Source organism: Gorilla gorilla, chromosome 11 (genome assembly GCF_029281585.2).
Source record: "Gorilla gorilla gorilla isolate KB3781 chromosome 11, NHGRI_mGorGor1-v2.1_pri, whole genome shotgun sequence".
Classification (NCBI taxonomy): domain Eukaryota; kingdom Metazoa; phylum Chordata; class Mammalia; order Primates; family Hominidae; genus Gorilla; species Gorilla gorilla.
Window position 1 is genome coordinate 143,705,642 of NC_073235.2, and position 27,383 is coordinate 143,733,024.

Genomic DNA, 27,383 nt, shown 5'->3' on the forward strand with positions numbered 1-27,383 from the left:
GCAAAAGCTGACTGAACTGCAAAGAGAAATAGGTCCATAATTATTGGTGGAGATTTCGACACTCCCCTCTCGGTGGTTCATAGAACATGTACACAGGAAATCAGTAAAGCTAGAGAAGACTTGGGCTTGGCCTACTTGGCATTTATAGAGCACTCACGTTATTCTCAAGTGCTCGTGGCCATCATAGGCCACATTGTGAGCCATAAGTAAGGCCCAATACATTGAAAAGGATTGTGTTTTCTGACCATAGCAAAATTAAACTAGAGATCAGCAGAAAGATATCTGGAAAATCCCAAATACTTCACTGATAGAGATGCCTGACCAGAAACGTTTGGAGGCCCCTGGCCCCTGGGTGGTCTCTCCGGTGCTTCTTGTTCTGTCCAATCCTGGGTGGTCTCTCTGGTGCTTCTTGTTCTGTCCAATCCCGGGTGGTCTCTCTGGTGTTTCTTGTTCTGTCCATTCCCGGGTGGTTTCTCTGGTGTTTCTTGTTCTGTCCATTCCTGGGTGGCTTCTCCGGTGCTTCTTGTTCTGTCCAATCCTGGGTGGCTTCTCCGGTGCTTCTTGTTCTGTCCAATCCTGGGTGGCTTCTCCGGTGCTTCTTGTTCTGTCCAATCCTGGGTGGCTTCTCTGGTGCTTCTTGTTCTGTCCAATCCTGAGTGGTCTCTCTGGTGTTTCTTGTTCTGTCCATTCCCGGGTGGCTTCTCCGGTGCTTCTTGTTCTGTCCAATCGTGGGTGGCTTCTCTGGTGCTTCTTGTTCTGTCCAATCCTGGGTGGCTTCTCCGGTGCTTCTTGTTCTGTCCAATCCTGGGTGGCTTCTCCGGTGCTTCTTGTTCTGTCCAATCCTGGGTGGTCTCTCCGGTGCTTCTTGTTCTGTCCAATCCTGGGTGGTCTCTCCGGTACTTTTTGTTCTGTCCAATCCTGGGTGGTCTCTCCGGTGCTTTTTGTTCTGTCCAATCCTGGGTGGCTTCTCTGGTGCTTCTTGTTCTGTCCAATCCTGGGTGGCTTCTCTGGTGCTTCTTCTTCTGTCCAATCCTGGGTGGTCTCTCCGGTGCTTCTTGTTCTGTCCAATCCTGGGTGGTCTCTCCGGTGCTTCTTGTTCTGTCCAATCCTGGGTGGTCTCTCCGGTGCTTCTTGTTCTGTCCAATCCTGGGTGGCTTCTCCGGTGCTTCTTGTTCTGTCCAATCCTGGGTGGTCTCTCCGGTGCTTCTTGTTCTGTCCAATCCTGGGTGGCTTCTCTGGTGCTTCTTGTTCTGTCCAATCCTGGGTGGCTTCTCTGGTGCTTCTTGTTCTGTCCAATCCTGGGTGGCTTCTCTGGTGCTTCTTGTTCTGTCCAATCCTGGGTGGTCTCTCTGGTGCTTCTCGTTCTGTCCAATCCTGGGTGGTTTCTCTGGTGCTGCTTCTTCTGTCAAGGAAGGAGCTGGGAGATGCTGAGCTCCATGGGGTGCAGCGCAGCTACAAATCCATTTCCAGAAATAAGCTTCTGGCTTAAATTCCACTTGGGAATGAGAACAGAGGTGAAAGCCCAAAGGTGCCATTGGAGCTGGGCGGGGAGACCACTCTCCCCACATTCCCTGCGTGGCCGCTGGTGACTGCCGTCTTTCTTGCAGGAGACCACCCAGTGCCAGACGCCTGCCTCTCGGCCCCTTGCCACAATGGGGGCACCTGTGTGGATGCGGACCAGGGCTACGTGTGCGAGTGCCCCGAAGGCTTCATGGGCCTGGACTGCAGGGAGAGTGCGTCTGGGCTGCAAGGGCTGCCGTTTTAGGGCTGGGGCAGGAGACCCAGGGAGGGCCTTCCTGTGGGTGCATGCAGGAAACGCCCCGAAAAGAAACGTGTGAGTGCGCGTCCACTGCAATTTGTATGGGGAGTTGGCCAGGAGCAGGGCAGGGTCTGGAGCGAGGGTGCCATCTTTCTGCGCCCCCACATGGGAGGCTCCTCCCTCTCTTCGTGGCAGGAGTCCCCGATGACTGTGAGTGCCGCAACGGAGGCAGATGCCTGGGCGCCAACACCACCCTCTGCCAGTGCCCCCCGGGATTCTTTGGGCTTCTCTGTGAATTTGGTAGGTGCCCAGGGCACCCTTCCTGCCCTGTCCCTGAGCACCCTCATAATCGGGAAATGAATGGTGGCTTCGGCCGGGGTCCATAGGTCCAGACTGTCGACCATTGGTTCTACCCCCACCCAGGAGGGCCTGGCCACAAGAGTGCCTGAACCTGTTGGGGCCACTGGGTCTTGGGAAGCCCCATCCTTGACAAGCACTCGAGGTCTGCTGGAAGACATGTGGAATATGGGATGGGGCTTCCTCCTTTCTCTCTAGAAATCACAGCCATGCCCTGCAACATGAACACACAGTGCCCAGATGGGGGCTACTGCATGGAGCACGGCGGGAGCTACCTCTGCGTCTGCCACACCGACCACAATGCCAGCCACTGTGAGTAGCTCGGGGACGAGCCTGCTGGGCCAGGGGCCCGGACAGAAGCCAGGGAGAAAGTGGTGGGTGAGGCAGGCAGAGGCCAGAGTCGCTACTTCCCTTCTGACTCTCGGGAGAGCTGGCACCTGGGGAAGCCTCTCTCAATAGCCTTCCTGTAATATGGGGCTAGACATCTCCTCTTCCCCAGTGGAGTAAGCTCACAGGTGGAAAAGCACTTCTGCAAGTATACAAACACCATGTGGTATCTTACCTAAGCCCCAACACAAGCTATTAAAATATTTAATGCATACATAATTAGGCATGTGTAATGAAATGTATCACTACTATACGTTTGTTAGTGTATAGATGAGATGGTTAATCACTTGCATCATGTATAGTTATAGAGAATAATGATGTGATGCTGGCAGTGATGACAGGAAGGCATTTCTGTATCACAGCTCAGTCCTACCTCGTAGAAGACGGAAGGGTGAGTTCTGCTAAAATCGAGAAAAAGAGAAATTCCAGGGAGGGGCCCTAGAGCCCACTCTGAGGAATCAAGATGCCCACAGAGTGTATTTTAAGTGGCCTTGGTTCCAGACAGGATGTCAGGGTAACCCTGGCAGGCAAGGTGCCCGCCAGCCTCTTGCCGCCCGCACAGATGCGGCATAAGCTCCAGGACCACCCTCTGCCCCCCGCCCCCAGCCCTGCCATCACCCTGCGACTCGGACCCCTGCTTCAACGGAGGCTCCTGCGATGCCCATGACGACTCCTACACCTGCGAGTGCCCGCGCGGGTTCCATGGCAAGCACTGCGAGAAAGGTATGGCGGGCAGGGGCGTCCGGGCCGGCGTCAGCACCCTGGAGAGCGCCCGCGGTCCGCCGTCCTGCTTCTCTGCTGTCCCTCTCCTTGTTTCGCAAATTGCTGACTTCTTCTAGAGCCTTGCCTGATGTGCCGCTCTGTTCTGTGTATTTAGAGGTGAGCACCTCACTGTTTGGATGGTTCTGATCTGCACCAGTGCCAGGCCTGCTGGTCATTACCTTGCTCTTCTGAAAATAGGCTTCATTGCCTGCTCAGCATTTTTCCAAATAGATTTTAGAATCATTATATCAAATTTTATTTTTAAAATTTCCATAGGATTTTGCTCAATCTAATTCAGCATGGAAAATGTCGAATTTTATTACATTTAGTCGCTTCAGAATAGAAGTGTCCTTCTGTAAGCACACTGCAGGCGTAGCTGTCCCCGCCAGGCCCCACCCAGGACTGTCCCTTCTGTGCAGTGTGAAGCAACAGTCAGGACTCCCATCAGTCACCCCCAGACCTGTTCAGCATCTCAGTGGTCAGTGCCCAGAGGGGGCTGCCTGACCACAGAGTGACCTGGCACCCTCTCCAAGGGCTCAGCCCCAGGCACCCCCACAGCCTGGACTGGTGTGGAGCCTTCCATGGCCCCTCCCCTGCTCTGTTCCTTGTCCCTGAGGGAAAGACCCTGAAGTCTGAACCCTGGACCCCGTGGCTCCCCCAACCACTGCAGCAGCAGTAGAACAGGTTTCCAAAGAGAAGACCCCAACTGCTTGGTTCTTTGCAAGCTCTGACGAGGTCTTTGTCTCTCAACACACTCCTAGGACCACCCTGAGGCCCTGCATGGGCCCTGCCCAGAGCTGACTCTGGCCCTACCCCAGCTCACACCTGCCAGTGGTATGAAGTCCACTGTACCCAAGGGGGGGGTCCTACCAGAGCCCACATCTCCTCACTAGGCCAGACTGCTGGTACCCAGTGTCCCTGCCCCAAAGGTTCTGTGCCCGCCCCAGGAACTGCACAGCCCTCCCCCAGCATCCCAGCTTCCGTGAGCACACAGGCCACCAATGTGGACACCTCTGACCCCGGAGGGAGTACAGAAGGGACAAGGATGGCTGTCCTCAGGGGTGGGGCAGCCAGAACTTGGACCTACAGCGTGGGATGGCTGGCGGGAGAGGAGCGAGCACAGTGGGGCAGGCCCCTCCCACCACTCAGAACACCCAGGGGTCCAAGGATTCGGCGCTCCTCACTGGCCCTTTGACAGTGTGATTGTCAAGGTGGCGGGAAAGATGTGCTTGGTCTAGCAGACACCTTTAAATATGTGCTTGCCTCAAGCACAGGCCCGGCCGTCTGAGCTCCTCGGGGGCCCAGGAACTGTTAGGACCCAGGGAAAATGTGGCAATGCCAATGCAGGTACAGAACACACAGAAATCCAGATTGACTGCTGGGGACCCTGATGTCACGGCAGATGAGACTCAGCTGCTTCCTGTCAGATGGGGAATGCCCGCGTGCAGGAGGGAGGGAGTGCTGCGCCCGCTGCAGTGTTGGGGCCGGTTCTCCACAGGAAGGGCCCAGCCATTGCCAGAGCCTGGGCAGAAAAGAGGACAGGCAAGCAAAGGGCCCACCTGTGACTGAGTTGGGGTCTCCAGCCTGTGAGCCCCACCCCAGCCCCCACCATGTGTGCGGACCTGCTTGGCCCCTGCTGCGGCCAGGCCCCAGGGCTTCGTCGAGAAGGCCCCACCAGCACCAGAGGACTGAGGAGATGCCAGGAGGGTATAGTGGCTCTGTGGGGCCAGCAGCCTGGCCTCGTTCATCTGCCTCTCTGTCCTTCCACACAGCCCGGCCACACCTGTGCAGCTCAGGGCCCTGCCGGAACGGGGGCACTTGCAAGGAGGCGGGCGGCGAGTACCACTGCAGCTGCCCCTACCGCTTCACTGGGAGGCACTGTGAGATCGGTGCGGCCCCCAGGGGCAGGGGGGAGGGCAGGAACAACGGGCCAGCCCTGAGCTGGGGCCCCTGATGCACCTTCCCTGCCAGCTGTGGGTCTGCTTCTCATGAAGAGGCCCCAGCTCTGGGATGTTGGGGAACCTGGGAGGGGCAGTGGGCTGTGACCCTTGACCTGGCTTCTGTTTCCAGGGAAGCCAGACTCGTGTGCCTCTGGCCCCTGTCACAACGGCGGCACCTGCTTCCACTACATTGGCAAATACAAGTGTGACTGTCCCCCAGGCTTCTCCGGGCGGCACTGCGAGATAGGTAAGGTGGGTGGGAGGCCAGGCCAGGGCGGCCAGGGGTGAACCCTCTCTGCAGATGTGAAAACAGGCCCATGGGCAGGGCTGGTCCAGGCCCTGGAGGCGCAGGAGTTGGAGCTGGGTGCAGGAGGCAGGATGCCCCACGCAGTCCCGAGCCTTCAGGGAAGACACAGTGGCCAGGACCTTCCTGCATTCTGGCAGCCCCCTCCCCCTGCTTCCGGAGCCCGTGTGTGAATGGGGGCACCTGCGAGGACCGGGGCACGGATTTCTTCTGCCACTGCCAAGCAGGGTACATGGGACGCCGGTGCCAGGCAGGTGAGAGGGTCAGGGGGGTCAAGCAGGGTACATGGGACACCAGTGCCAGGCAGGTGAGAGGGTCAGGGGGGTCAAGCAGGGTACATGGGACACCAGTGCCAGGCAGGTGAGAGGGTCAGGGGGCCAAGCAGGGTACATGGGATGCCGGTGCCAGGCAGGTGAGAGGGCCTGGGGGCCAAGCAGGGTACATGGGACGCTGGTGCCAGGCAGGTGAGAGGGCTGGGGGGGGTCAAGTGGGGAGCATGGGATTTCTTGCTAATCCCTGCAGAGCTGGGCAAGGCAGGAATGGGAAGAAGGAAACGTATCACCACAACCAGGCCCCAGAAGTCAAGGCACCTTTCCCCGGTGAAGGGCAGTGTGGGAGCAGGACATCCCTGGGCCCTGCAGTCGGGTCGGGCAGAGGCAGGGCGGTGGGGAGGGGCCAGGAAGGCACAGGACCGTGCGAGACAGGCTGCTGTGCCTTGCAGAGGTGGACTGTGGCCCCCCGGAAGAGGTGAAGCACGCCACACTGCGCTTCAACGGCACACGGCTGGGTGCGGTGGCCCTGTATGCATGTGACCGTGGCTACAGCCTGAGCGCCCCCAGCCGCATCCGGGTCTGCCAGCCACATGGTGTCTGGAGTGAGCCTCCCCAGTGCCTTGGTGATTCCGTGGGCCCTTGGGGTGGGGCAGGTGGGGCCCACACCCTCCTCATCCTGGCCATGTGGAGGAGCACAGGGGCTGCAGGCCCAAGCCTGGATGCCCAGCTCTGACCTGGTCCTGCCCCTGTTCCCCTCAGTCTCCTGTCTGTGAATGTGGACGTTGGGGTGACAGTGGTGATGATCACAGTCAACTTTGCTCTGGGGCATTCACTAAAGGCTTCCCCGTCCTCAGAGCAGCCCGGAGCAGGAGGTCAAACACCCAAATACCCACTCTGCAGATGCAGTAGCTGAGGCCAAGAGGTAGCCCAGGAGCAGAGTCCTAAAGAGCCAGATACGGGTTCAGGACCTACCTCTTACTCCTGGCCCCTTGAAGACTTGTGGAATCAGAACAAGATCCCCCTTCCCCCTGCAGGCATTTGAGGAGTGCTGCTCCAGAGAGCATTGCCACCAAGGTCCCACCCCTGTCTGGCTTGGGAGCTGGGAGTGCACAGCCTAGAGACAAGGCCTCCTCTGACCGAAGCCCCTGGAGAAGTAGGGCCATTAACACCCTGCAGGTGCATCACATTATGCCAGAGGAGTCCAAACTGTCGATCAGAAAGTCTGTGCGATGTGAGCTAGTTTTTATGAAGCAAGGATTTTAAAACAAGCTTAGGAACAGTGGGTGACAGCACCCAGATTTGAGTGGGGCACATAAGCCCATCCCTGTCCCCCACATGCCCTGCAAAGCCAAGGCCAACCTGCGTGGTCTCAGGCGAAGCATTCTGGGAACACCTGGCTTCAAGCATCCCTCCTTTCCTTCTGGGATTTCAAGCCCCAGGGTGAGCTCCTGACTGTCTTGGAGATGACCCCCCTCCCAATGCTACTTCCCCACCTATATGTTGCCAGATGAGAAGCTGATATCCTCAGAGAATATGAGCAACCAGCCAGGATATCGAGACATCTGAAAAGTACGATTGCCTCAGAAAACAATAATAAAAGTCCAGAAAATATGTATGATTGGAAGCAGAAGTGCAGAAGACAGACTAACACAGGAGTTCAAGACCAGCAAGGGCAACATAGGGAGACCTCATCTCTACAAAAAAATTTAAAAATTAGCCCAGCGTGGTGGCACATGCCTGTAGTCCCAGCTACTCGGGAGACTGAGGAAGGAGATCACTTGAACCTGGGAGGTCAAGGCTGCAGTGAGCCATGAGCCTGCCACTGTACTCCAGCCTGGGTAGCAGCACAAGACCCCACCTCATACAAAAAAAGAAAATGGATTAACGGTATAAAATAACCGTGACAAATTTACAAAGTAAACATGGCATTGGCCGTCCAAAACAGGATCGATAAATTATTTTTAAAAACAAAGTGGGAATAAGCAGATTAAAAACTATAATAGTTGAAATAACAGACATAATTTATAAATGGATGCAGATGAAGAGTAAGTTAGTGAGTTGAAAGATCAGCTTGAAGAACTTTTCCAGAAAGAAGCAGGGAAAGATAAATAAATAAAAAAGAAAATGTTGGGGCCAGGTGCGGTGGCTCACGCCTGTAATCCCAGCACTTTGGGAGGCCGAGGCAGGTGGATCACCTGAGGTCAGGAGTTTGAGACCAGCCTGGCCAACATAGTGAAACTCCGTCCCTACTTAAAATACAAAAACTAGCTGGGTGTGGTGGCACATGCCTGTAATCCCAGCTACTCGGGAGGCTGAGGCAGGAGAATCGCTTGAGCCTGGGAGGCAGAGGTTGCAGTGAGGTGAGATCGTGCCACTGAACTCCTACTTGGGTGATAGAGTAAGTCTCTGTCCCAAAAAAAAAAAGAAAAAATATTGGTGCCATAGAGGGTAGAAGGTGTGCTAAAGCTGAGATAATCGGAGCCCAAGAAGAAGAGAAAATGAAAATGTAAAGGAAAAGTGGCTAGGGAGTTAAATTCCCAGAGTTCCAGATGAACAGCAGATTAAAAGGGCCCACAGAACGTCAGACAGGAGCAAAGGGGAAACAGACACCAGACACATTATAGTAAAATACGAGAATATCCTAGACAAACAGAAAAAGTTTTAACTTCCAGAGGGAAAAACAGGTCATGTACAAAGGAACAAGAATCAGCTTGACATCAAACTTCTCAACAGCAATATCAGATATAAGACAGTGAATTTTTTTAAATACTGAAGAGATCCATTTGGTTAGGGTGTAGACAGTCACAGAATACCACCACTGTCACTGTAATGTTAAAGGAACATCATGAAGCCTATGAAATCCTATCTTTTCACCTATTAAAGAGTTGAGGATGCAGAGAAGTTGAGGCTGTTGGCTGCTGTCATCCTCCAGCCAAATTTGTCATGCTGCAGGGGCAAGCACAATGGATTGAAATCAAGAGAAGCCACAGATGCAGAGAGTAAGTTCTCAGCACCTACCAGGTCTCACCCACAGGATCATTACAAATGCATGAGAAGCCAGGGACTGGTCTGTAAAGCAGAGAGAGATTTCATAGTCTCACAAGGATTAGATTCCAAGTCCACCTGGAGGGAGAGGCCTGTTCAAATCCTCAAGCGTTTAAAACCAATCTTGAGCTGAAACTACTTAAAACTGCTCTAGCCCCAACCCAGCTCAACTCCTAATGATATCACAGGTCAGCTACTCAACTTCGCTACCTAGTAGAGAATACAGTATATTCATCCTAGTGTGAAATTTTCTACTTTGATTTCCACTGTTCTTATATGCACTATGTCTAAGAAGCAAGAAATTATGACACATAATCTAAAGAAGAAACAATCAATAGAAAAAGACCTTACGGATCACCCAAGTGTTGGAATTTAGACAAAGACTTTAAAATTCCATGAAAAATTTTCTTTATGTTAAAGAAAAAGGAAAGGAGAGGCAGAATGATTGAGAGAATAGAAAATTTGAGCAGAGAAAAAAAGTAACAAAATAGAAAATCTAGAACTGAAAATATATCCGAAATGAATAAATTGTTTTATTTGTTATTTATTTTTGTAGAAACAGGATCTCATGGTGTTGCCCAGGTTGGTCTTGAACTCCTGAGCTCAAGAGATCCTCCTGCCTCTGCCTCCCAAGCTGCTGGGATTACAGGCATGAACCACTGTGCCCAGCTGAAATGAATAAATTGGATAGGCTTAACAAAATGGATACAACAAAATGGATACAGCGGAAGAAAAAAAAAACCATAGAACTCAAAGACAGGACAACAAAGTTATCTAAACTGCAGATCAGAGAGAAAAAATAATTTAAAAATGCATTAGGAATTCTGAATAAGTGAATTTTTTTTTTTTTTTTTTTCTGGAGACAGAGTCTCGCTCTGTCTTCCAGGCTGGAGTGCAGTGGCACGATCTCAGCTCACCGCAACCTCCGCCTCCTGGGTTCACGCCATTCTCCTGCCTCAGCCTCCCGAGTAGCTGGGACTACAGGCGCCCGCCACCACGCCCGGCTAATTTTTTTTTATATTTAGTAGAGACAGGGTTTCACCGTGTTAGCCAGGATGGTCTCGATCTCCTGACCTTGTGATCCACCCGCCTCGGCCTCCCAAAGTGCTGGGATTACACGCGTGAGCCACCGTGCCGGGCCAAATAAGTGAATTTTTTAAAAAACAGCATCAGAGGTCTGTGGGACAATATCAAACAGGCAAACAAGCACATAATTGAAGTCCCAGAAATAGAGGACACAATGGGCAAAAGAATATTTGAAGCGATAATAATTGGACATTTTCTAAAAACGAAGAAATACATCAACCCACAAATTCAAAAAGCTCAGAAAATCCCAAACAATATAAATATTGAAATAGGTTGGGTGCAGTGGCTCACACCTGTAATTCCAGCACTTTGGGAGGCCAAGGTGGGAGGATCACCTGAGGTCAGGAGTTTGAGACCAGCCTGGCCAACATGGTGAAACCCCATCTCTACTAAAAATACAAAAATTAGCGGGGCATGGTGGCAGGCACCTGTAATCTCAGCTACTCAGGAGGCTGAAGCAGTAGAATTGCTTGAACCTGGGAGGCGGACGTTGGCAATGAGCCGAGATTGCGCCATTGCACTCCAGCCTGGGCGACGAGCAAAACTCCATCTCAAAATATATATATATATAAATAGGCCATACGCAGTGGCTCACACCTATAATCCCAGCACTTTGGGAGGCCAAGGCAAGACGATCATTTGAGCCCAGCAGTTCAAGACCAGTCTGGGCGACATAGCAAGACCCCAACTCTACAAAAAACTTTAAAAATTAGCCAGCTTTAAAAATTAAAAAATAGCATGCTCCTATAGTCCCAACTACTCAAGAGGCTGAGGTGAGAGGATCACTTGAGCCCAGGAATTGGAGGCTATAGTGAGCTATGATCATGCCACTGCCCTCCAGCCTGGGTGACAGCGAGACCCTGTCTCTAAAAAATTAAAAATTAAGAAATAAACTTAATACCTAAAAATCTTTATTCAGTCAAATCGTTATTCAAATGTGAGACCATAAAAAAATATATTCTCATACAAACACAGCTTCAGAGGCTTAGCAAAAAAAAGTGTCCTTTTCTGAAAGAAGTAAGATAATAATAAGATAATAAGATAAACCCAGTTAAGAGAAGGGAGAGTTATCAGATTTCATGGTAAGGCTGGTCACTATCCAAAAGGAGAAAAAAGTAATCAGAAGAACATGGCAAATATTAAGATTGGAAAGAATTATGATAGAAAAAATACAAATATGAATGGACTAACTCTCCAGGTGAGAGATTGCCAGATGTGGTATAAAACAAGCTAGCACTCTTAGACATTCCTAAAACATAAGACTATACAAAGAATGAAAGTGAAAGGAAAAAAATAGGTGTATACAAATCAAAATAAAGCTGGCGTATTAGCTATATTACTATCAGAAAAAAAGATTATAAGACGAAAAGCATCATTAAGAATGAGAGGGTGTCTCTCAATGATAATTGGTTCCGTTCACGAAGAAGATACAATTATTATAAATATTCAAGCATCTAATACAATAATCTCAATATATATAAAGCAAAAATTAAGAAACTGACAATACCAATGTTAGAAGAAAATTTCAAACTTGATTAATTAAATGTCTGACTTCAGAAGTTAGGAAAAAAAATACGAAATGATGCTGAAAAAAGTAGAAGGAAAGAGGAATAAAGGTAAAAGCCATAATTAATGAAGTAGAGATCCAAGATACAAAAGAAAGGACAAGCCAAAATTAATTCTTTGAAAAGCCTAATGTAACATGTTTAGTGGATATAGATTACAACAAAATTATGTGCTTATGTATCAGCAACCAACAATTAGAAAATGTAATTATAAAAAAGACAGATACAGAGAAAGATCAATGAAACCAAAAGCTGTTTCCTTGAAAAGATCATTAAAATTGGGCCAGGCGCGGTGGCTCATGCCTGTAATCGCAGCACTTTAGGAGGCCGAGACGGGCACATCACGAGGTCAGGAGATGGATACCATCCTGGCTAACACGGTGAAACCCCATCTCTACTAAAAATACAAAAAATTAGCTGGGCGAGGTGGCGGGCGCCTGTAGTCCCAGCTACTCGGGAGGCTGAGGCAGGAGAATGGTGTGAACCCGGGAGGCGGAGCCTGCAGTGAGCCAAGATTGCACCACTGCGCTCCAGCCTGGGCGACACAGCAAGACTCTGTTTCAAAAAAAAAAAAATCATTAACATTGATAAACCCTAGCTAGACTGATCAGGAAAAAAAGAGAGAAATTAGCAAGATCAAAATAGAAAAGGAGATCCTACCTTGTGTTTACAGTGGAGTCCTTTAAACATTAAAGATCCTGCCAGTACTTAAAGGACAAGAGAACACCTATGAGCAATTTTAGGCCAATGTATCTGACAACTTAGGGGAAATGGATACCCTGAAAGACAAATTACCAGAACTGACAGAAGAATAATAGAAAACATATACAGCCTTATATCTGTTACACTTAATTCGTAATTAAAAACCTTCCTCAGAACAGCTGTGTCAGATTGCTTCGCGGATGAATTCTACCAAATGTTTAAGAAAGGAATGATACCAACTTTGTACAACCTCTTTTAGAAAGAGCTACATATTTTTTAGAAAATCTAGGAGGGAAGAACACTTCTCATTTGATACCAAACTCAACTGATACCCAACTTATTTGATAACTTCTCAACTCACCTTGATACCAAAACCAGACACAGACACTACAAAATTTGAAGTTACAGACTGGTATCTCTCAAGAACGTAGACACAACAATCCAAACAAAATATTACTAAGTCAAGCTCAGTACTATATAAAAGAATAATACAATCATGACCAAGTGGGATTTTTCTCAAGGACACAGGTTGGTCTAACATTTAATGTCAATCAATGTACTTCATCATATTAGGAGATGAAAGAGAAAACTATATATCTCAATAGATGCAGGAAATTATTTAACAAATTCAACTGTTATTTAAAATTCTTAGTAAACTAAAAGTAGAAGATAATTTCCTCAACCTGATAAAGGACATCCATGAAAAACCTCAGCTACCAGTGTACTCAGTGGTGAAAGACTCCACCTGGAATCCATACAAGGCAAGGTGTCCATTCAGTACGTATTCCCAGCATTTTCCTGGAGGCCCTAGACAGTGCCAGATGACAAGAAAAGGAAATAAAAGGAAGGAAAGGAAGAAAGCATTAGAGATAACATGATTGTATACATAGAAAATCCTAACGAAATTCTACAAAAGAAGCTATAGAACTAACAAGTGAATTCAGCTAGATCACAGGATACAGGGTCAGTATATAGAACCTGTTGTAGCAGTGAATACTTTGAAATGAAAGTGTTACATTAATAGCATCAAAAACATGATAAATTTTTAAATGCGTAAAAGGAACTATAAACATAAGTGTACAAGCTAAAACTATAAACTTTTCTTTTTTTGAGACAGAACCTCACTCTTGCCCAGGCTGGAGTGCAGTGGCACAATCTCGGCTCACTGCAACCTCCGCCTCCCTGGTTCAAGCGATTCTCCTGCCTCAGTCTCCCAAGTAGCTGGGATTACAGGCACTCACCACCATACCCAGCTAATTTTTATATTCCTAATAGAGACGGGGTTTCACCATGTTGGCCAGGCTGGTCTTGAACTCCTGACCTCTGGTGATCCACCCGCCTTGGGCTCCCAAAGTGCTGGATTACAGGCGCGAGCCACCACGCCCGTCCGTAACTATAAACTTCTAAAAGAAAGAAATACAAAAGCATGTGAGAAAATACTCATGAGAGCTGGAATAAAATGGTTTTGTACTTGGAAAAATATTATATTGGTTCTCTATTTTTCATACACAGGAATTAAATCCAGGTGGATTAAAGACCTAAATGTTTCTTTTAAAAAAAACTATACAGGGCCGGGCATATGGCTCATGCCTATAATCCCAGCACTTTGGGAGGCTGAGGCAGGCGGATCACGAAGTCAGGAGTTCGAGACCAGCCTGGCCAACATAGTGAAACCCCATCTCTACTAAAAATACAAAAATTAGTCGGGCATGGTGGTGGGCGCCTGTAGTCCCAGCTACTTGGGAGGCTGAGACAGGAGACTCACTTGAACCCGGGAGGCGGAGGTTGTGGTGAGCCAAGATCATGCCACTGCACTCCAGCCTGGGCAACAAGAGCGAAACTCCATCTCAAAAAAAAAAAAAAAGAAAACAAAACAAAAAAAGGAAAAAGTCTAGAACCAACCCAAAGACCCAGCCAGTGAGAATGGGTGAAGTATGATATAGCCACACTGTGTAATGTTATTCAGCAGTGAAAATCTATGAACCACAGTGACCTACAGTATGGAGTTCTCTTCTTCATATAATGCTGAGAGAAGACAACATATATCATGATGTACTGTGAATAAAGTTCATAAACAACAAAAACAAATTCACTGTTGTTTAGGCAATTTATAAAATTTTTAAGCTAATTTTAATTACATATTTTACTGCCAGAAAACCTAGTTTTTAAAGACAAGGAAATTATAAACACAGAGATTCTTATCGCAAGGGAAGAGAAGGGTGCACGGTCGGATGAGCCCATTCAGCATTCTGGCTGCCGGGGTGGCTGCTAGTCCCAGATGTCACTAAGTCATTACCATTTATTTACTTTTTAAGCATGAAATTAAACTTTAAAAAAATAAATATTTAAATTCAGGAGCACAACTCCCGCTTTAAAAGAAACCTGTGGTGAATCATTTAAAACCAAGATTTGTCCCAGATGGACTGGTTTCCTAGGTGACTATTATACATTGAAATGGCAAGATGGGACATGAGACATTTTCTGTCAAACCCCTGAGGCCTTTGTCCTGTCGGCCTGAACCACTGGAATTAAGTCCCACAGCGTATTCTGGGAGCCTTGGGGTGGTTTCGAGCCCGCCCTGCTGCTTCACAGCCACAGCCAGGCACTGAGCCCCAGGCCCACTGCCCTGCCCCGACTCCAAGGATATCCAGCCCTGGTCTCTGGCCTTTCCAACCACTGATGATGTATCATCGAATTCTGTCTGGCCCCTCAGAACTAGTTTATGTGCATCTTAATTTGGCTTAATCGTGGCCACATTGCTTTATTCTTGGGCTCTCTCCTCTCAGAAATCGATGAGTGCCAGTCTCAGCCGTGCCTGCATGGGGGCTCTTGTCAGGACCGCGTTGCTGGGTACCTGTGCGTCTGCAGCACAGGTTATGAGGGCGCCCACTGTGAGCTGGGTAAGAGGGGCCCTGGCCCCACTGGGGTGACAGCTGCAGCACACTGGCCATGTGCCTGAGGCACTGGGTCCCCCGGACAGGTCTCTGTCCGGATGGCCAGGGTGGCCACTGCATGCTTTCTCGGGCCCCTGCCAGCTCTGACATCCAAGACAAAGATTTTACAAATATCCCTTCCTGCACCTCCCCAGGGGAGACTGAGAGCCCAGCTGAGAAACGCTGGCCTGGCCTCAGGGCGCAGAGAAGGTGGGCGTCGGAGAGGGCAGGTCACGGTCTCTGACACCTGGTCGGTGCTTCCAGCCAGTGGAGGGAGGGGAGGCCTGCCCCATGAGCCCTGCACACTCTTGTACCTCGCTAGGGCTCTAAGCCTGAGAAACGCAGGCTCCAGGGAGGGCAAGGCCCAGGGAGCTGTGCCCAGTCGTGGCCCTGGGGAGCCTCCCATTGTGGAGTGGCCTGGAGGAAGGCATGGCCTGGAGGTGGGGCTTTGCCAGCAGGCAGTGGAGGTGGCATGCCTCCCGAGGAGGGGTGGGTTTGGAGCTGATGGAAGAAAAAGCACATGTCCTGGGTAGTTGCTCCCAGCTGGGAAAGGGGTAACTGAAGCCCCAGGAAATGCACGGAATCCTGGGGGCATGTGGGCGCCTCAGACCTGAGCCAGCAACACCCTTGACACCCCTTCTCTGTGCAGAGAGGGATGAGTGCCGAGCTCACCCCTGCAGAAATGGAGGCTCCTGCAGGAACCTCCCGGGGGCCTATGTCTGCCGGTGCCCTGCAGGCTTCGTTGGAGTCCACTGTGAGACAGGTAGGGGCTCCCTCCAGTGGGCCCCACATGCAGAGCCTGGGCCTCTGGAAGATCAGAGAGGAGGTGGGGCATCCCCACATTCCCTGCTGGGCAGGCCACCTGGGGAGAGGGACCCCCAGGGCTGTGGCCACCTTGGGAGGGAGGGGTGGAGGTGAGGGTGCTGGGGAGGGCTGAGGGGCGGGACCTGCCCACTGCCCCTCTCTCCTGGCCTCCGCCCCTAGACTCCTCCTTTCCCTTCTTCCCGCTGTCCTCTCGTCCCTCCCCCAGACTCCCCCCTTGCGGCTTGGGCCCACTCTCTGGGTGTTCTCCAGAGGTGGACGCCTGCGACTCCAGCCCCTGCCAGCACGGAGGCCGGTGTGAGAGCGGCGGCGGGGCCTACCTGTGCGTCTGCCCAGAGAGCTTCTTCGGCTACCACTGCGAGACAGGTAGGGCGGCAGGCCCGCCTGCTCCCTGCCCTCTGCCCGCCTGCCCCCGCCCTCTGCCCGCCCACTCCCCGCCCTCTGCCCGCCCGCTCCCCGCCCTCTGCCCGCCCGCTGCCCGCCCTCTGCCTGCCTGCTCCCCGCCCTCTGCCCACCGCCTCAGAAGGTCCCTTCTCAGGCCGCAGGCCAGTGGCCCTCCGCCTGTCTCCCTTGGTCCCACAATGGTGCCTTCTAAACATCCCCATCTCCTGCCCTCACCCCCCAGACACCCCTCTTCACCCGAGGACACACCCAGGGGTGGGGCCTCACGTCCACACATAGGCCCTGCTGCCCTTGGACAGGCCAAGTTTCTTGCACACCCAGGTCTGGCCCCTGGCTGTCCTTCCATCTGGAACATTCTCCCTAATCAGCCCCCAGTGGGATACATCCTGATGAGGCCTCCCTGACCACTGACCTCCCCTCCTCAAGCAGGACTGTCACTGGGGTGGTGGCCTGTCCTGTCCTGGTCCAGTGTCTCCTCCCCTCAGCCAGTCCGGCTGGTGGCACTCCGCTGTGGAGGGTGGAGGAGCTGCTGGGTTGGGCCCCGCAGGGCAGTGGAGGTGGCAGAACCGAAGGGAGGCAGTAGCTGTCCTGTGCCCCCCGCCCCTCCACACCCACGCAGGAGGGGCCCATTGCCCCAGGAGCAAGGGCCCGGCTGGAGCAGGGACCCCTGGCCACGCCCCAACATACACTGCCACTTTTTCTCCCCTCAGTGAGTGACCCCTGCTTCTCCAGCCCCTGTGGGGGCCGTGGCTATTGCCTGGCCAGCAACGGCTCCCACAGCTGCACCTGCAAAGTGGGCTACACGGGCAAGGACTGCGCCAAAGGTGGGTGGCGAGGGCACCTCCAGTGAGGGAGCCACGGGGGGTCCCCTCTCCCTAGAGGGCCCAATGGTCTCCAAGGGCAGAGCGTCTGGCCGCTGCTTGCCCAGGCCCCTTCCCTGAGGAACAGGGAGGGGATAAAATCCCCCGGTGGGCTTGAAACACTGTCACACATTCAAAAGTGTGACCCTCCTGGAGGTACGTGGCCAGGGACAAAGAAGGACTCTGCCAGCGATGGCTGTGTCAGGCCCAAGAGCCAGACCCGGCTGAGCCGCCGACGGGAGCCAGGCATGCATAGCTGACGGCTGACCAGTCCCCTCCCCTTGTTTTGACCCAAACCCTGAAGAGCTCTTCCCACCGACGGCCCTCAAGATGGAGAGAGTGGAGGAGAGTGGGGTCTCTATCTCCTGGAACCCGCCTGATGGTCCAGCTGCCAGGCAGATGCTTGATGGCTACGCGGTCACCTACGTCTCCTCCGACGGCTCCTACCGCCGCACGGACTTTGTGGACAGGACCCGCTCCTCGCACCAGCTCCAGGCCCTGGCGGCCGGCAGGGCCTACAACATCTCCGTCTTCTCAGTGAAGCGAAACAGTAACAACAAGAATGACATCAGCAGGCCTGCCGTGCTGCTGGCCCGCACGCGTGAGTGTCCCCGAGCCTGGCCGTGCCTGCCCAGCCCCTGCCCCTCGAGGGCAGCGCTGGCCCCGGCACCTGCAGGGCGGCTGTCATCCCGTCCACCTTCCTAGTTCTTGCAGCAGCAAGACAGATAGCTGAGCTGGGGGTTGCAGGCACCGCCCTGCTGCAGACAGAGTGCCAGGAGACAGAGCTGTGCGGGAGTGGCCTTGGGTCCACAAGATACAGGCATGGGATTGGGGCGCATAGAATCGAGCCAAGAGTGGGAGCAGCACAACCCCCAGGCATGGAGCTAGGAAGTGGGACTGGGGAGGAATGGGGGCTTCCCAAAAGGGTCCCTAGAAGGAGCCAGTGTGGGAGACAAGGGCCGCGGGGGTGGGCTTGGAGGGGCTGGGACTCTGGGGTGCTCTGAAGGCCTGGGGAGAGTTTGAAAGAGGCACCTGCTCACAAGGATATGTAGGCGCTGGGGTGTGCTAAGAGGAGGCATCGGTGGCTCAATCGGGAAGAGCTGTGGGGCAGGCCCCCAGGCCCTAGATGGAATGACAGACCCAGAGCCTCCACCTGGAGCTGGCACTGAAAGCTGTGACCAGATATGACCCCTGAAGAGGGGGTCCTAGGAGGAGCCTCCTCAGAGCCTGGGCCACCAAGATTGCAGGGGAGGCCCGGGTTGTGCACAGCCTGTGGGGTTGTTGCCGTGTCGGGGAGCAGAAGATGCTGAGCGCTCTAGGGAAGGCGTCAGGGCTTAGCGGGCTTGTGTGCTTCTGGGAGGGATTCCGGGAAGGAGAAAGGAGCCCTAGAACACGGCGGTGGACGGACAGGGGCAGGGCCAGAAGAAAGCAGAGGGCTGGCCTTCCACGGAGCCCGGCCACATCAGCTAGAGCACAGGGGATCTCGGAACAGGCTGGGCAGGAACCAAGTGGGGTGCAGGGCCATGGGGCCATGGGACTCTCACCCAACATGCCTGTGGCCTCCAGACACAGGAGCAAGAATGGGGAAGGGGTGCTAGAGGCTTGAGGAAAGAGGAAAAGGTGCTGAGAGCACAGACTGCTGCGAAGTGGCGTGATGGATGGGTGGGTGGGTGGGTGGCCAGGGCTTCAGGGAGGCCTAAGCATCCAGCAGGGCCCTGCGGGGCGGCCATGTGAGTTTGGTGAAACCTATGGGTAGCATGGCGGGTAGGTGGAGAGGAGCTCGGCGGTTCTCACAGGAGGAAAGCCTCCTGGCCACACCTGGGCCCCAGCTTGATGCCAATGCCAAGGGCATTGAGGGACAGAAGGCATTCAGGGCAGCTTGAGCCCAGCCAGAGGCCCACAAGGGCCTATCCTGCAGGAGTTGACCACCAAGGGGCTGGAGTTCCCAACACAGCAAGGACACAGAGCACACCTCGGCCAGTGGGGAGCCTGGGCGCATGTACGGGTGGCACTGAGCAGGTGTCAGCAGGAGCTGCCAGGGGCTGAGTAGGGATGGCTCGCCTGGGCTGTTTTAGGAAGAAGCACCTGCGAGGCTGCCCCATGTGAGATCTGTCCTCGGAAGGTATCTGGAGTGAAGACAGAGCCCGCCCTGCCCGCTGCAGAGTTGGGGCTCCAGCCAGCCATGGTGGGTGGAAGGGACCGCTGTCCACAGACCGGGGTGCTGAGTTGCCGGGAGCTGAGCGCTGCCCTCTGGGCTCTGCCTGGTGCATCAGCAGTGGCACTCGAGCTTCGGAGGGGACTGGCTGGGCGGGAAGCAGAGCTCACAAGTGGCCCCTTCCCTGCAGTCGCTGGGAGCTCTGTATGTCCGTCCTCCTAAGACAGCGTTGCCCAGACCAGGCCCGGATGTGTGCTCTTAGACCAAAATAGTCAACTGGCACACAAAAGGGGAGGTCCAGGTTACTCATGTCCAGAGGGACTCCGGCCCATCCCCTGCCATGTCACTGCCACATCTAAATGGAGACTAAGACCCCTGCCTCTGGTAAGACGGGCTGGCCCACAGCGGGCTCCGCAGATGTCATGCCCACAGCGGGCTCTGCAGCTGTCAGCCCTGGAGGCCAGAGCCTGGGCATCCCACTCAGCCCGAGTTCCCTGAGCAGTTGATGGGACACCCTCTCCAGTACCTCTCTGTAGCCCCCTCCCAAGCCTGGTTTCATCTTGAGCCCCTGCGCTCCCCCAGGAGCAAGGAGGGGCCAGCACCTGCTGAGCAGTCCATTCCCCCTAGGACCCCGCCCTGTGGAAGGCTTCGAGGTCACCAATGTGACGGCTAGCACCATCTCAGTGCAGTGGGCCCTGCACAGGATCCGCCATGCCACCGTCAGTGGGGTCCGTGTGTCCATCCGCCACCCTGAGGCCCTCAGGGACCAGGCCACCGATGTGGACAGGAGTGTGGACAGGTTCACCTTTAGGTAAGAAGGGACACCCAGAGCATGGGGCCGGGGTGAAGGCAGGGGTGGGGGCTCGGGGACACGGGGCCCAGGTCTCGGGCACATTGTCCATGTGTGGACTGTACACCTGCCGCTCCTCACCTGAGCGGAGACAAAGGTCTCAGGTGAGCCAGCCTCAGACCCTGGAGGCTTCACTCTCGCCTCACCTCATCAGGGCTGCCAAGAGAGGATACACCTTGGTGGTGTTTTAAAGTGTCCAAAAAGAGCAGGAAAATCTCAGAAAATCCGGGGGCACACTTTCCACACAGATCATGAGAGTGACTTGGCCCCCTCAGAGAGCAGCGGCCAGCGAGGGTAGATGGTAGCAGCCCCGAGCTCTCCCAGGAGTCCCACAGTGGACCCCTGTGATTTGGTTGCCAACCAAAGAGAAAGCTTCCGAATCGTGCTCAGCACAGGCAGGGGTGCAGGAAAAGATCGGAGAGCGAGTGGGAAGGAAGACTCCAGCCAGCAGCTTCCTGGGGCTGGGGCGGCATTGGCCTCACATTGTCCTGTGGTTTCCTGAGAATTTACATCAACTCACCTGTGCTGAGGGCCCGTCCCCCATCCCTGCACAGCGACCACTTCCCCCTCCTCTGGCCTCTCCCAGCTGAGCACCGGCCCTCTGACCATACTGTAGCAGCCCCAAGCGCACCCGATCCTCCTCCGCTGCCCGGACTATGGGTTGGCTTCCCGCCCTGGGAGCACACGGCTCTGAGGGCGATGAGTCTGCCCCTCCTGGAGGTTGCCTGGGCCACCAGCAGCAGGACGACCTCCCCGCAGTCACCTCCTGCCTGGGGGAGCTGCGGTCTGGCAGCAGAGTCACACACAGGTCCCAGACATCCCTGTTCTCTGTCACCTCCTGCCCACAGGGCCCTGCTGCCTGGGAGGAGGTACACCATCCAGCTGACCACCCTCAGTGGGCTCAGGGGAGAGGAGCACCCCACAGAGAGCCTGGCCACCGCGCCGACGCACGTGTGGACCCGTGAGTAGAGCAGCGCGGCCCCCGGCACACGAAAGGCTGTCTTCTAGAAGCTCTGGCTTCCAGCCTCCCCTAGTCACTCCAAAGCGTCCAGAACACCAGAAACCCAGCCCCTGGCCTCCCAGATGTCTCTTCCGCTGGGGCCACTGAGCAGGGGCCACTGGGCAGGAGCCGCTGGGCTGGGCTGGGCCCTTGTGCTGGGACAGCTGTCCAGGGCAGTCTCCATCTCTAAAGGCTCCTGGTAGCTCCTCAGCATGGAGTTCCTACTGGACACCGACCAGAGGGCCAGAGGAACTCACTGGGCCAGGGATACCCATGCTATCCAGGGCCCGTGTACCTTGCAACCAGCCCCCTCTAGCTAAGCTCCCTAAGTTCCTGGCGTCACTAGGCCCACACCCCTCCCCAGTGCATGGGAGGGGCGACAGCATGGACAGTCAGCGCGCAGGGGAGGGACAGGTGAACTGGGCAGAGGGGAGGCTGCAGCTCCCTCTGTGAGGAACAGAGGCTTGAGCAGGCCCCTGCCCACCTGTGCACTCAGATGCTGCCCGCCTGGGAAGGCATGGGAAAGGCTGGTGGGGCAGGGGAGTCTGCACAGGGCTCCACGCAGCCAGGCTCAGGGGAACCGACTGTGCTGCGGGGAGGGCGCCAGCTGACGGGCCAGGGCCTGGGGGCTTCACAGGGTGGATCCTAACCCGAGGGGAGGGTGGCAACCGGGGGCCTGCAGGCCTCTCGGTTGGGAGATGCTGCTGTACATGCTAGCCCACACCCCGCCTCAGCACTGTACCATTCTCCATAATAAAGAATCTGGCTTCCAGCAAGGCTGCAGCAGCCCATGTCGGGTTCTCAAACCGTGTTCTTGCCAGAAGACCCTGTGGGCACCCCCTCACCTCTCCCTGCTCCTGCCTCGTCCAGGGCCCCTGCCTCCAGCAAACCTGACCGCCGCCCGAGTCACCGCCACCTCTGCCCACGTGGTCTGGGATGCCCCGACTCCAGGCAGCTTGCTGGAGGCTTATGTCATCAATGTGACCACCAGCCAGAGCACCAAGAGCCGCTATGTCCCCAATGGGAAGCTGGCGTCCTACACGGTGCGCGACCTGCTGCCGGGACGGCGGTACCAGCTCTCTGTGATAGCAGTGCAGAGCACGGAGCTCGGGCCGCAGCACAGCGAGCCCGCCCACCTCTACATCATCACCTGTGAGTGCCGCGGGCCCTGCGCGTGGGCGGGGGCAGTGTTTGCCAGCCCTCCACCCTGTTCAGGACTGACCTGGCCCTGCAGGGGCCTGGGATGCCAGGCAGACAGCCTAGAAACAGGACCGTGTTAGCAGGGGACGAGTCTGTGTATGAAAGTGGAGGCTTTTCAAATCCACGAGGAGAGGAAGGATTCATGGGCAGGTGGCACCAACAATTGGAATAATAAGCACATTGAGCCTCAGTTTGTGCCGGACCCTCCCGTAGATCCCAGACAGGCCGAGCATCACCTGAAAACGGGTGCCGAGGGTGGCAGCAAGGAGGAAGCCCCCGGAAGTGGCCTGCATTGCAGCCCAGTCCTGACCCATGAAGAGCCACTGGACACAGACAAAGGGCCAGGAGGCCACAGGCAGGGGCCTGCAAGGCAGGCAGGAATGCTGGGGCGCAGAGGAACAGGGCAGAAGCGGCTCGGAGTGGGGACAGATGCTCCGAAGGGCTCAGGTCTGCTCCCAAGTGCAGGGGTGGCCCTTCCAGGCTCCACCAGGGTCCCGAACGCCCCACTTAGGTCTTCCAAGTTCACAGAAGGAGTTGTGGGAAAATGCAGGAGCGGAACAGGGAGAGAAGAAAGAGACGGAGACAAGCAGGGAGGAGAGGCCACGGCCGGCCAGAGCAGAGCAGTGCACGGCTCCCCAGGGAAGAGAGGGCTCTGACCCCAGGCTCCTCCCCAACCCGTGAGGCTGTGCTGGGGACACGAAGTGCATGAGCTTGCCGAGTTCCCAGACCCAACCCTGCCACCCCCACCAGCTTGGGGCCAAGCCCGCCAGCCAGGCAGAAGGGGCAGGCTGGGACCTCTGTGAGCCGGCGTCAGAGTGAGAGGGAGAGGGAAGGGGAAGGAGGGCCCAGCCTGGGAGGCTGAAGGATGCTGTTAGGGTGACAGATGCACCCTCACTCTCAGGGCACATGCTGGGGTGGGGACTCCCAGCTGAAGCGTCCCATCAGGAGGCCACTGGGGAGAGGCACTGTGTCTCCAGGGCAGCCTGGGACCTGAGTCCGAGCCCGAGTGCCCAGCCCCTTGAGAACTTGAGTGACGGGCAGGGGCCTAGACTCAGCCCTGCCTCATGACTCCCAGGCCAGTGCACGCCTGTGTCATGGCTGCGCATGGCTCCTCCTCAGAAGGGATGTGGCGGGTGGGCTGGAAGGGAACCCAGGGCATCTGGGGAAGCCACAAGCACCTTGGATGACCATGGCCCACGCACACACCCCCCTTCCCTTCTCCAAGCACGGCTGAGTGTGAGGGGCACCACCCATGCCACAGGGGCAGGGACAGGAGCAGAGGGCAGCCCCAGACCAGCCCCTTCCTCCCGCCTGCTCTGCAGCCCCCAGGGATGGCGCCGACAGACGCTGGCACCAGGGAGGACACCACCCTCGGGTGCTCAGGAACAGACCGCCCCCGGCGCGCCTGCCGGAGCTGCGCCTGCTCAATGACCACAGCGCCCCCGAGACCCCCTCCCAGCCCCCCAGGTACGTGCCCCACCCGTCGGCCCCATCACCCGAGGCGGTGCTCAGACTGTGGTGACCCTTCCACCCTCTCTGCAGGTTCTCGGAGCTTGTGGACGGCAGAGGAAGAGTGAGCGCCAGGTTCGGTGGCTCACCCAGCAAAGCAGCCACCGTGAGATCACGTGAGTGCCGGGGCCTCCCCACCCACCTCGGTGGCCAACCCTCGTCCTCACTGCCGCTCTCACCAGGTCCTGTCCCCTACATGATGAGCCCACCCCCACCGCCAGCGCAGTCTCCAGCCAGTGACCCCCACCCCGACTGTGCACAAGGCGCGGGGCTCATGGGGCGCCGGCAGCATGCACCTCCATGGCGGGAGGGGCAGCTCGTGAGGGCCTCACGTCAGTGTGTGGGCTGGAGGCACAGGCTGCTGGTAGGACACACAAGAGAAGATAAACATTTTAGAAGCAGGTCTGAGACATTACAGCAGCTTTATTTGCCAAAGTAGGGCTCTGAGCTTTGTTTTAGTAAGCCATGGGCAGGAGGCCATGAGGGTCTAACCCGCCACTGTCCTGGCAAGATCTTCCCGGTGGCAGCAAGGCTGATGGGCCCAGGTGCCTTGGCCCCTTCCACCCACCGGGTTTACTGGGTGAGTGCCGCTCTGGGAATCTGCCTGTGATTCTGACACAGAAGCCCTGAGACATGTTGGCAGGAGTGAGGCAGGCGCGACCCTGCCCCAGAGGGGACCTCTCTGGCCCTTGCCTCTCACCTGGAAGGCCAGGTGCTCATCCTCATGGAACTCCCCAACAGAGCCTAGTCACCAGTTTAATGAACACGTTCTGAGCAAAAACTCCTCAGGCAGAGGAGGGAGGGAAATGCAGCAAGGAGAGTGGCAAGGAGGGACCAGAGCCCTGGGGTCCCTGCCGCACGGTGAGCAGGGGAGAGAGCCCCCAGCAAGGTGTCTGAGGAGAGGGCAGGCAGCTGCCCGGGATGCCCAGTGGTGGGCAGGTGAGATCTGGAGTACAGAGGGGGGCCCGTTGTACTTGCAGCTATGGAAGCGGATATCAAGTGCCCGAGGGTGCGGTTGAGATCCCTGCATAAGAAGTGATGCAGTTGGGGGCGAGGGCATGAGGAAGGTCAGTACAGACTGAGGGCAGCTTAGAGAGAGCAGGGGGTGCCACAGCCTCCAAGAAGCAGGGGTGGAAGGAGAGGAATGCAGAATTTGACCCTAAGAAGGAAGCAACCGCATCAGCCGTGAGGATGGGGCCTCTCAGCATGATCAGTGGTGGCTGTCCCTGAAGCAGCTCTGAGGGGGCCCTGCAGGGGGAAGGCCGAGCCCCTCCAGAGGGTCAGCAGGAGGGTGAGGCCAGCCCTTCAGGGGAGGCAGCTCTGGGGCCGACAGGTGCCGGGGCCACGCAGGGAGCCTGGTCCCCACCAGGGACATCCGTGCTCCCTGAGATATAGAAGCACTCAAAAGGGTGGCCCCAGGACCATCCCGGGTGCAAAGCAGCTGCGCCGTGTGGTCACCGCCTGGCTTCTCCTAGAACCCACAGCCTCGGCGCAGCTCGAGAACATGGAGGAAGCCCCCAAGCAGGTCAGCCTGGCCCTCCAGCTCCCTGAACACGGCAACAAGGACATCGGAAGTAAGTCAGCAGCGCTGGTGGGGACTTTGGGACTGACTGACTGCTCTCAGGGGCCTTAGAGGCTGCAGGAAGGAGGGACCACCCACGGTGAGGAATCAGGAGGCACAGAGCCTACCTGAGGGGAGGCCGAGCGCCAGGCACCCCGGTGTGGGAAGATGGGGTGAAGCTACACCACCCAAGCAGTGGGACCCCACAGACGGGAACAGGCCAGGGGGCAGGACCCACCCAAACCACCCAGAGTCTGAGCTACAGAGACTGGCTTTGACGCTGCCTCCCCTCCCCTCCCCTCCTTCGCCTCCACATGCAACAGAGCCCACCCCAGCCCCTGCCTCTGGGCCCCTCACCCCTCACTTCTCCAAAGAGGAGCAGGCGGAGTCAGGATGGGAGAAGCAGAGGGAGCAGCCACTGGGCGAGCCCCAGCTTGAGGACTAGCCGGTCCCTGTGGACACTCAGGTTATGCAGGACCTGAACTGTCTCCTAGTCCAGGGCTCTGCCTCGTGAGAATCGAGGCCAGCACGTCCCTGCAGGGCACCAAGTATCTGCTGAGCACCTGCAGTAAGAGTTCCCAGACGCTCACGAGGCAGTTCCCCTTCGGGCAGCACCAATACATGTGTGTTCCTCACCCTGAGTCAGACTCTACCTTTCTCCTGGTTCTAATCTTTTGGGGCTGTGTCCTCTATGGACAGCTCTCCTAGCACCCGGTGACCTGTTCTCCCCTGAGTCATACCACAGACTCAGATTGGGATCACCCCTCAACCCAACCCCAAAGAAGTCCTAGTACTTGGTAAAGGTGTGAGCTGCTGAGCGTGGTCTCACCCGCAAGGCCTTGCCCCCAGCTTCTCAAGGACATGTGTACACATCAAGGGCACCTGAGGTGGGGTGTGTTTGCAAGTGGCGGTTTCGCTGAACCCTAAGTTCACCTTCCCCCCCCCGCCCTCACCATACAAGGTCTGGACTTGCTGCTAGCCCCTGTGAGCACCAGGAGGACTGGTTTGTGCATCCGACGCAGTGAGTGAAGGATTCTCTTAATTAAGGTGTGGCCCATTCAGAGTGAAGACTCTCATGTTGATCTTTAAGTGAACTAAAACAAACATTTCATCAGATGATTTGCATTATGTCAGCCCCTTTAAATACCAGGTGTTCATTTCCTAGAACTCAGAAATTGGAGGGGCATGTGTTACCCTCCTGGGTCTCTTCAGCAGGAGAGATTCAAGATGACCCCCGGGCTGGCCCTGAGGTCACCACAGTCATGTGGTGTTTGCCAGCATGAGATGCTCATGCCCTGGTGGGTGCAAAATGATTTTAAGTGATAACATGAAAAGTAGACTCTTTAATGGCCCCTCGATGTGCAAAGCCAGTCATGATCTTTGGTTCATGTTGCACTCTCATGCTAGCTACCTTTTATTTAGTTATTAGCCTTTGAATAATGACTAAATCAAGAACCCAACCTATAAACTTGGATGTGAATGATACCTTCTATCTTGCCATCATACTCCCTGTTCTCTCCCCTCAGTTAACCATGATCCTGAACTTTGTGCCTAGAATTCCTTTGTTTTTTCAGAGTGGAAGGTGGGGGGAGTGATTTTATGGTACATATATGTATGGCAGAACAATAAGTGAGTTTTCTTTGCAAGATAATTATCTTGCCATGTGTGATCGTTAGTCCTGTGTTTTCACTCCGCATTCTCGGACTGAGGTTGGCCCATGCGGTCTGGGCGGCTGCGGCTTATTCACACCCACTATTGAGCACAGAGTCCACTGAGTGAACTGACTGGCTCTTCTCCCCTCTCTGTGCAGAGAACATGTAGGTTGTGTTTGGTATGAGCAGTGCTGCAGTGGATGTTCCTGTACAGGTTTTCCAGTACGTGTGCGGGAGTGGAAAAGCTGGATCTAGGATGA

The 27,383-nt window shown here is 55.0% G+C and overlaps 1 protein-coding gene across 13 annotated transcripts in view; it reads left to right on the forward strand.

Annotated features, from left to right (window-relative positions):
- SNED1 (sushi, nidogen and EGF like domains 1) overlaps positions 1–27,383 on the forward strand; it is a 94,183-nt gene that overhangs the window by 49,232 nt on the left and 17,568 nt on the right. For 8 of the 13 annotated variants that reach the window (XR_008677570.2, XR_010129735.1, XM_055379989.2 and 5 more), the window contains 19 exons: positions 1,608–1,733; positions 1,955–2,059; positions 2,315–2,428; positions 3,110–3,226; positions 5,038–5,154; positions 5,336–5,452; positions 5,650–5,763; positions 6,231–6,404; positions 14,966–15,079; positions 15,762–15,875; positions 16,187–16,300; positions 17,047–17,160; positions 17,501–17,797; positions 19,979–20,162; positions 21,050–21,162; positions 22,072–22,353; positions 23,724–23,868; positions 23,944–24,026; positions 25,386–25,484. Coding sequence is in view for 11 of the 13 variants with exons in the window: in XM_055379989.2 (XP_055235964.1) it covers positions 1,608–1,733; positions 1,955–2,059; positions 2,315–2,428; positions 3,110–3,226; positions 5,038–5,154; positions 5,336–5,452; positions 5,650–5,763; positions 6,231–6,404; positions 14,966–15,079; positions 15,762–15,875; positions 16,187–16,300; positions 17,047–17,160; positions 17,501–17,797; positions 19,979–20,162; positions 21,050–21,162; positions 22,072–22,353; positions 23,724–23,868; positions 23,944–24,026; positions 25,386–25,484 (2,643 nt within the window). In the remaining 2 variants the exon portion in view is untranslated. Of the gene's footprint in view, positions 1–1,607; positions 1,734–1,954; positions 2,060–2,314; positions 2,429–3,109; positions 3,227–5,037; positions 5,155–5,335; positions 5,453–5,649; positions 5,764–6,230; positions 6,405–14,965; positions 15,080–15,761; positions 15,876–16,186; positions 16,301–17,046; positions 17,161–17,500; positions 17,798–19,978; positions 20,163–21,049; positions 21,163–22,071; positions 22,354–23,723; positions 23,869–23,943; positions 24,027–25,385; positions 25,485–26,432; positions 27,123–27,383 lie in introns of those variants that run through there. The other 5 variants (XM_055379994.2, XM_063695359.1, XM_055379996.2 and 2 more) reach the window with 4 other exon arrangements.